At 34.6% G+C, this 9,385-nt stretch overlaps 1 protein-coding gene and 1 long non-coding RNA gene across 2 annotated transcripts; one reads left to right on the top strand and one right to left on the bottom strand.

Moving 5' to 3' along the window:
• The first annotated feature begins 221 nt into the window (after positions 1-221).
• Positions 222-2,758, top strand: LOC120168263 (transmembrane protein 147-like). Its single transcript, XM_039177048.1, has 7 exons — positions 222-354; positions 818-887; positions 1,007-1,066; positions 1,341-1,455; positions 1,913-2,028; positions 2,238-2,362; positions 2,476-2,758. The coding sequence occupies exons 1-7, from the start codon at positions 278-280 to the stop codon at positions 2,597-2,599; spliced, it is 687 nt and encodes a 228-aa protein (XP_039032979.1). The 5' UTR covers positions 222-277; the 3' UTR covers positions 2,600-2,758.
• Positions 2,759-3,478: 720 nt separating this feature from the next.
• On the bottom strand, positions 3,479-4,196 carry LOC120168264. Its single transcript, XR_005520123.1, has 2 exons — positions 4,106-4,196; positions 3,479-3,966 (listed from the first exon to the last, which is right to left on the bottom strand). It is a non-coding gene; the product is annotated as an uncharacterized LOC120168264 (long non-coding RNA).
• Between the last annotated feature and the right edge of the window lie 5,189 nt (positions 4,197-9,385).

Here is a 9,385-nt window from a genome sequence, read left to right as displayed (position 1 = left end):
TTGATTCCTAGGAATTCGTCCTTAATAAATTACGGGAAATGTTGTTTTACAATTCAAAACATTTATTAGAATTCTATAATTAAATTTAAACATGCTATTTAGCCGAAAATCCTGAATAGCTTCTTCAGGGCTCGAAATATAACGGGTTCTTTAGCAGCCCACTTGAAAAACAGATCACTCATTCTCGATCCGATTTTAAGTTGAAGAGGACGACCAAAACATCGCAAAATATTGAAACCTGGAATTGAAACTTGCAAAAACACTGGGAAAAGGGAAAATGACGATGTTTCACTTCTTCAACTGTGCCATTCTCACCTTCGGTCCACACGCCGTCTACTACTCCGCCACTCCCCTGTACGTTCCGCCTCCCCTTTTACTCGACCTCTACCTATTTTTTTTTATGTAATTTGTGATATATTTATTTTTTATAGCATCTGCAATTTCTTATTTTTCTATAGAAGTGAGCTTTACTTAGAACTTAAACTTTGATCTATGTTGAGACTAGGAAAAAAAGTATCGGTGGAAAAAGATTTGTCTTGTTCTTTTAAGAACAGATCTATCTACAATAAGAAAAAACGAGCTAAGATTTGTTCTAAAAAATGTTAAAAGATTTTGATTAAAATGTTCGGCAGCTATAAGCCTATAAGTTGGAAGTAATTAGGCTTAGTGGAAAAATTATACTATTAGGTAGTTGATTTTTTAGAATTTAGTTAGTGAAATTTGTTGGGGGAGATTGATATTTTCTACTAAAGTATAGTACTGTACTACTGTTTCGTATACAAATCAGTGTAATTTATAATGATTTATGCTTATGCAGATCAGAGTATGATACTCTTGGTACCTCTGTTAAAGCTGCCCTTGTTTATCTAGGAACAGCTTTGGTAAAGGTCAGCACAGCTTGAAAATATCAGCGTCCCTAATTTCTGTGATAAATCTCAATCTCATTGCTGTTTAAATCTAGTGTTTTTGGATAGTTAATTTGAATTGTTTCTTTCTATGCTGGCAGCTTGTTTGCCTTGCAACGTTTTTGCAGGTGTCTGAGAACGATGGCTTTGACCCATATCAAGTATTTCTTTTTTTTCCCCTTTCTGAAATTATTGGAATCTGCATGGATGGATGGATGCATTGTTGCTCTAATTGTAAATGATTCCAGTTTTTGTTGTAGTTAGTGGCAGTTTGATTTGATGATGTTATTAGCTAGAACCGAATGTGAAAACCAACTTTCTTAACTCCAGTTGCATAAGGGTCTTTTAGAGATATGGATTGTAATACTGTCATGGGTTCTTATGAATAGTATACATTTTAAACTCATGGAGAAATTGTTGCTTGTGCAATTTCAGGAAATTCTGAAAGCGCTGATTGGTTTTATAGATGTTGCTGGACTTTATTTTGCCTTAACACAGTTGACACACAGGAATATCTCTCAAAATCATAAATTTCAAGCTGTTGGACTTGGTGAGTGAGATTTTGCCTCAAGTTTTTAAAGTTGAAATTCAGTTTTGCACCCTTCCTAATTCATCCTCCCCCTTTCCAAATGAAAATTAGAGAAAAGACAGAGCACCATTTCAAATTTGTGGCTTTGACCCTTAAGGGTGTCACCGTGCATCAGGTCATCCAAATAATTGATGAGTGAATAACTATGGTTATAGTGTGATCTTTATAACAAATAAATGATATTAATAAAATGTTCAGATGGATATCAGTTCAAGAAGCTTGAGGTCACTCATTGTTCCATTTTGAAGTATTCATGAAGTAATACCTTAATTTTAGAGCAGTGCTGCCAGTAGCTTTTTTTTTTCTTCTGAATGTTCAGTGCTAGTTTTGCCCATGATAAGAGTTTATTTTGCTGGGTTTTTTTCTTCACTAACCTTAATTCATTTGCACTATGGTTTACTTCTTTCGATGCTGATAGGATGGGCTTTTGCTGATTCTGTTCTACATAGATTGGCACCTCTTTGGGTGGGAGCTAGGGGGCTAGAATTCACTTGGGATTACATTCTACAAGGTTTGGAAGCAAATGCTAATTTGGTATGTTAATTTCTTTTATGCTTGGACTTGGAACACTGTTCTTGGAATTGCTTTGTTGGACATCCTTGAATCTGTATTGGCGATTTATTCATGAGGTGTTTCTGGTGATTGTATAACATTGGGATTTTAGATTTCCGTTTCTCTAATGAAGAGTGGAATTTCTAATTATAGCTCTCCCTTTGGACATCTGTATCCTTTTCTCATTTCAGGTGTTGAGTATATCCCTTGCAGCATTGGGATCTTTAATTTGGCTTAGAAAGAACAAGCCCAAGACTTTGATTCCCATAATATATGCATGTGCTGGAATTGTGGCAACCATGCCATCTATTACAAGGTCTCCTTTAACTTTGTCACTGCATCTTTCGGCAACTTTCTTCTTTCTTATTATATATATATATGTTGGCTTTTGCATTAATAACTCAAATGGAAATTATTTTCCTTGAGCAGCTACCTAAGGCGAGGATTGGGATGGCACTTTCCAGAGGTGGTAGGCTTCGAATTATTCACATCTTTGGTGATGGCTTTCATTAGTTGGCAATTGTTTTCTGCATGCCAAAGACCCTCAGCATGAGTAGCAAAGTTTAGGGCCTAATATACCATTAGATGTTTGAAGCGATACACTCATTGTCCATCAATTTCTCTTGGCAAGTTTCTTCTGTGGTTTTCCCCTGGGGCTGCCCCGTTGTCTACTTTGGATTTCGATCTACTTTGTAGTTTGAAAGTTTGATCATTGTTGGAAGTTGGAAGTTGGAAGTTGGAAGTTGGAACTATCTGACACTAGTGTTGGATTTTTGCCAAAGCCACAAAACTCAAATTTCGTACCTCGGTAGAGGTAGGTAGCATCTAGACCTGTCAATTATGATCTAAACTTAAAGATATGATCCAAATTTGATTTTATCATAAAAGCAAACAATCTGAATCTGATATATAGCCATTTAATTTAACTTTTTTATTTCATTTATTACTTGTAAATTCTTGTTATCATTTTAATAAAATATTCGACTAAAAATATAAATAACTTGATTATAAAAAGGATTGATTCAAAATAATTAGTATATTAAATTAAAATGAAATCATTAAACATGAAATTATCCTAATCCATCTTGAACTCGAAATGATCCAATGAAAAATCCAAACCCCATGTGATTCGGACCAACTTGACCTGAAATTGACATAACCCGACCTGAAATTGACCCAATCCGAAACTAACCAAACCAGCATTGCTTTGACAGGTGCAGTATCATTATTTGCTCCAGACTTTAACATGTGAAGTCGCTACTACAGTGTTACTATATAATAGCATGATGAGAAGTTCATGAATCAAACTGAATGAAATGCATGCAGGTAAATACGTATGTTAACTGTTAAGAAGTTTCGCTTCACAAGAGATTAGCTAGAGTGAACTTAGACAGAAAAATAAATGATAATCAAACCACTCTAACAGCAAAACTCACAGAAACCAAAACGTGGTAAATGGCAGAAGGATAACCATCTCATCATACCTAATTTACAAGATAAAGCTTCTATTAGGCAGTAGTAGCACGGCAGATTAACCGACTTTTTAAAACTACAACTTAAAAACATATCAAACATTTATATAAGTCGTACCTAGAGATGATGCTTCTACTGTTCTTCCGGTTCAGTGAAAGGGTCTGTCGTCAGAGAAACTGATGCTTGAGCTGGTTAATCCGTAACCCGAAAGATGCAAACATCCAGGACGATAGGTTTACTTCCCATATCAGATGGCTCAAATACGCACATGTCATGTTCTATTAAATTGTTGTCACTCGCAAAACTCTTCCAACCACCACAAAGCCCTCCGGAATCACGACCTTTGTAATAATTAAGTCTGGTCCTCCATGTACGCTCGTTAATACGTAGAATGACATCCATGTTTTCTCTTCAGAGATGTTTAACCATCCGTGCAATAGGGATTGCCTGCATGAACCCAAAAATACAAAGATGATAAACAAGGCTGAGTTTTAACACCATTATCTAATCTGAATGAAGAAGCAATGGATATTTACAAAACCACATACTACCAAAATTCTCAATCAAGTTGAGGGAAGAACTTCACCATATAAAATCGTTTCCACACGTGTGTAGGCTTCATAACCACCATAAAGCCGTCTTTGGTTAATGCTTCCCTGCCTTGAATAAAACATTTGTTTTCTCATATTGAGTCAGATGCACTTTAGAACATAAAGCGCGAGGGATGAACTTGTAACACCCTACACCAGTACGACACACAGTCGACCAATGAGAGTGCCACACGGAACCACCGAAGTGGCTAACCAACAAATTTCCTTTATCATACACACTTGAAATTAAAGCTTCATGTGTAAATACTTGCAATAAAATAGATAATAAAATCTATGTAAAATAGTTTACAGTTGGGAGCTCCCACAATTACAAAATAAATCAAAATATACAGACCAGGTATTTAAAACAATTTACAAATCAAATTTACAAAATAAAAACTTTGAATATACATGCCCTCTAGAAATTTTAGACGTGCTATGCTCTGTTGTTTGGTCTGGATTTCTTCTAGTCAAAAGGCTCCTCTATTGATCTTCACTTAATCTAATTAAGGAAACAAATTCCAAACGCTGAGCTAACTAGCCCAGTGCCACACTAACAACTAAAATATACTAACAAGGGTACATTTACAACATGCTTTAATAACTGAAAACAATGCAATGCATCATCAATACAATATTAGTGAGTATCATTGTGATACTCACTCTCTACGCTATGGTAGACATCATGGTGCAGCTGAGGGATTTTTATATCTCGGAGCTCACGGATCCCTCTAGTCTACCGAGGATGTGGCCTCTGGAATCACTGCATTTGACACCACACCCCCAACTAGTCTACCCCTTGCGAGTGTCGGACCTTGCGCCCTAGCTAGTAAATTTTAACAGCCTTGCGCCCTACCTATGGATATCTGGACTGCATCTATACTTTTGACACCCTAAACTAGAAGAACTCAGGTGTCTGACTTGTTTCTCTAGCATCAACAAGGCTAGTTTTATGTCACCCTAATTATTTGGTTTCTATGTTTAAATTAAACATCGTAAATATTCTCACTTGTAGTCTTATTTGATAATACACTGAAGTATTGGGGTATCTCATGTCTAATTCCCTTAAAAACGATTATTTTTGCCCAAAACAAACTAAAAGTATCGATACTAGCTCAAGAGTATCGATACACCTACAAAAGTTTCGATACTTTATATAAGTATTGATACTTTTAAAAATTCTTTTCTATCTAGTTTCGATACTTTCTGGGAGTTTCAAAACTATGACCCAAAGTTTCGATACTCTTGAAAGAGTACTGATACTTCTGCCTAGAAAACACATTTCTACCTAGAAATGAAGAACAAGTATCGATACTAGCCTTATAGTATCGATAATCGACTTGCAGAAGACTTAAAAACAAGCACAAAAATGTTATATCTCACTCCCAAAGACCCTTGTAAGGTCTCCAAACATGATTAAAGTCTTATGTGTCATAAAAAAGGTATAAATAAGGTTTATATCATGCTTAAAATTCCAAAACATAAAATCTACCATTGATATGATACATAAGCTTATTTCCTACCTTTATGCTATTCAATACATTAACATGGCCCACTAAGAGTATAGAGAAGTTGTAAGTGTGGATACCTTGATTTCTAGGCTAAAAGCAAAGCTTCAACTCACTCAATGGAAGCTTTTTCCTTCCCCTTTTTCTTGGAGGCTTCACCCATTTCTTTCACTAATCAAAGATAAGAAAAAGAAGTTTCTAAATTGACTATGTAATGAAAATAAGGATTATAATACTTCCAATAACCTAAATCTAACAAAAAACGACCTAGAATCCTTGGATTTATTAAACCTCCCAAAAACCCATTTTGGAAACCATAGAGGAAAACTTGCAAAATGGGGCTTAAATTAAAGCTTGAAGAATGGTGATTCATAATCTTACCTTGGCTCAAGCTAACTAAGATTGGATTGCTTGAAACTTAGCTCTTGAAATGAAGAGAAATGGAAAATGCTAGAAGGAAGAAGGAGAAAAGTATTTGGTAAGATATTTTTGGGTTTGGTTCACGTGAAAAATATAAAAATAAGGGGGAAGATTTTCAGATGAAATAAAATGGGTAAACTACACTTTAGGTCCCTATACTTTCAAGCCCATATGAATATCATCGCCTTATATAAGTCTTTTGGGCCCAACACAACCCAAATTCACTTAGCTTTGGTCTAAGATATTTTTTAATAATTATTTTGGGCTCTAAAATGGGTCTCGGGTTGACCCGAACTACTAACCCGAGTTTCAGGGTGTTACAGAACAAATCTTCATCCATTCTTGTACCATCAAACTTTGAATCATTGGTATTATTTAAAATAGTGTAAAATCATTAGTCACCCAATTTGAGCTTTCTAGCAAAGAAGTAAATAATAATACTACATTTTAATGTTTGTCATTGAAACACATTCCTAACATGAGTCTAACAACAAGGCACAATAGATGAATATCCAATATATAACACCAAGAAGTTCCAAAAATGTTTTTAGAGTGCTCCTACTCCTACCAGTTTTTAACTTTCTTTCTCCTTCAAAAGCATAAAGTTTTTTGCCTCTGAGATGCCTAGCATAGAGCGACTTAGAAGACGAATAAGCACACATACCCTTCTTATTAGTGGCTGAAGAGTTGATCAATTGTCTTTCTAACACCAGACCCGTACCCGACCCGGATACGGATATGAGGTGTCACATTGACTTATCAACGTTTTGACTATTTGAAAATCCGACTAAAATTTGACAATGAAAACAAATATTGAATATTTGTACATAACTTTAATAAAACATAGTTACAAGACATAATAGTACACGCCAACAAAATTTCAAATAACATCACATATTATTCAAATCATTCTGATTTGATATTCTTTAAAGATATGTTGTCCTTCCTTTGCTTACTCTGCTGACTCCTTTGAACCTACGTGTGAAAACACTCACACGCTAAGTCTCTGACTTAGTGAGGCATAAATGGGCATAATAAAATAATAAAACATTGGATTAAACATTTTGAAAAAAGAAACGTTGAATAAAGAAAATAGTATACATTTCATATAAATTACATACTCTATTATACACAGTTCAATCTATATTAATTTGTTTAAATAGCCCAACGTATATCACTGAGAACTCAAGGTATGTGAGTACTTTGAGGTTGTGCACTGTAATTACAGTCGAAACTGCCGCGTAGAATTTGCACCGAAGTGCCACATAGATTTGTCCCGAAGGACCGCATAGAATTGTCCCGAAAGACCACATAGAATTGTCCCGAAGGACTGCGTAGAACCCTCGACTATTGGCATGCCAATTATACCTTTAATTCTCATAACACATACTTTGGGCTTTTAACCATATAAATATTTCACATAGCATTATTAAAGTTATCAATTATTCACATAGAACATATACTCATACAATGGGTGAAATTCAAAATCATTATTGTTCTCTATATAAATCATTCATATAATCACATATAAAATAAAAATCTCATAAAAACCAGTATTGGGCAGTTCACACCCAAAATATTCACATGCTATAAAAATAAATTATCATATAAAATAGTTTGGGTAATTTGTACCCAAAATCATAAATAAAAGTCCTTTAATAAATCAATATAAAAATATATTTCATAACATAATACAAATCATTCTATTAAAAAACATTCGATGTTGGCTCATCGCAAGCTGTCCTATAATCTTGTGTAAAATAAGTAAGTTGCACTCACATTTGCCTCACTTAAGCCCTAAGCAAACATCCTCTTCACTTTCGCTCACTATCTTTATACATCAATTCGTTCAACATTTGCTTTCAATCGAATCTACACGTTAACATGATCAATATGAATATTGGAGCTCAATTAATCGTTAAACAATCAACATCTACATAAACTAAATGAAACACCTAATTCAAAATTTCAGGTTAAATAGTATTGATACTCTACACCCAGTACTGATACTTCTCATCTATGGTACCGATACTTACTTCAGTGTCGATACCCAAATTGCATTATAGAATTTCCTCTTCAATTACAGTATTAGTACCCTACTATTGGTATCGATACCCCCAGTATCGATACTACCACTTCGGTATCAATTCTATTAATCAGATTCACACAATATCGATGGAGTATCAATACTGTTCTTCCAGTATCGATACCATTGCCCATAATTCACTCATTTTACTTCGAATTTCACCCAAAACTCACTTAATTATCATACTTTTAACTTCAATCAAACTCTTAAACTTACAACACCTATCACAACCACCTTATATCCATTAAATTCCCTTTAACAACCAAAATTTTCACTAGAACACTTAAAACTAAAAATCAACCCCATTCTTCAAACTTGTTCCCAATCCTTTCTAATACTTCAAACATCTTATTCAGACATTTGGCAAGTCAAATATACTTTTAAAATCCAAATACTAACCAAATTTCTTCAACTCTCTTAAAAACTCATTTTACCAAATTATCATTAACTCATCAATGTCATAGTTTTTAGTTATTTTTAAGCTTTTTTAAACTTCTATATCACCCAAAGACTCAAAACCAATTCAAAAATTCAAGAAACAATCAACTTTAATAATACTCACCTTAGCAATGGAGCTCACAATATTTTATGTTATAAACGTAATATTATCACACTGATACAAGTGAGCTTATTTAGTTTTTGTGTGTGAATATAACCTAAACCCTATCTAAACCTGGCATGACCAATGTAAATTTTGAATTGGAACAAAGGATGAACCTTGTTGTGTATGCTTAGTTTTTCTAAATTACTTAAAATCAGTTTACACTATCCTTTGCTTACTTCATCTAAGACGGAAGAATTTACGTTCTATGCTACTAGTGAAGTTGTTCAAGTTTATTGTATTATCTTAGTTTTGGTTGTTGTACATGCTATGGTGACCAGGGTTTCAAATAGAGGAGCACAAACGGGCCGCTATTCCATGGTAGCGCCGTCCTCCGATACCGTTATTGTCTAAAATAGCGATGTGAAGCAAAATCACACCAATAGCGGCCGATCATGACCTCAACTTAACATGTGACAACTGATCGCGGTAATAACGGACTGCTATTCCCGTTACACCTAGTCAACTACTAAAACCCACACAGATTGTTTGGGTTTTTAGAGGGAAAAGTAGAGCTTGGAATAAAGAAAAAAGAAGGAAAAGGACCATATTCACAGTAGACACTTACCGGCCGTGTCATTTTCCTGCCCATTGAGGAAGTGAAAAAGGAGCTTGATCTTCTCTGTCTCTACCTCTGGTGTCTCCTTTGGTAGCAGAAACA

The sequence above is a fragment of the Hibiscus syriacus genome, unplaced genomic scaffold (assembly GCF_006381635.1).
Source record: "Hibiscus syriacus cultivar Baekdansim isolate YM2019G1 unplaced genomic scaffold, ASM638163v2 tig00111718_pilon, whole genome shotgun sequence".
Classification (NCBI taxonomy): Eukaryota; Viridiplantae; Streptophyta; class Magnoliopsida; order Malvales; family Malvaceae; genus Hibiscus; species Hibiscus syriacus.
Note: the sequence above shows the minus strand (reverse complement) of the source record. Positions and strands in the feature narration are given on the sequence as shown.

What these genes read in the sequence shown, in the direction of transcription:
- LOC120168263 (XM_039177048.1), top strand. Translation starts at nt 278, where the DNA reads ATGACGATGTTTCACTTCTTCAACTGTGCCATTCTCACCTTCGGTCCA. An exon ending in TAGGAACAGCTTTGGTAAAG is followed by an intron (nt 888 to 1,006) that starts GTCAGCACAGCT and finishes CTATGCTGGCAG; the next exon opens with CTTGTTTGCCTTGCAACGTT. An exon ending in TGGAAGCAAATGCTAATTTG is followed by an intron (nt 2,029 to 2,237) that starts GTATGTTAATTT and finishes TTCTCATTTCAG; the next exon opens with GTGTTGAGTATATCCCTTGC.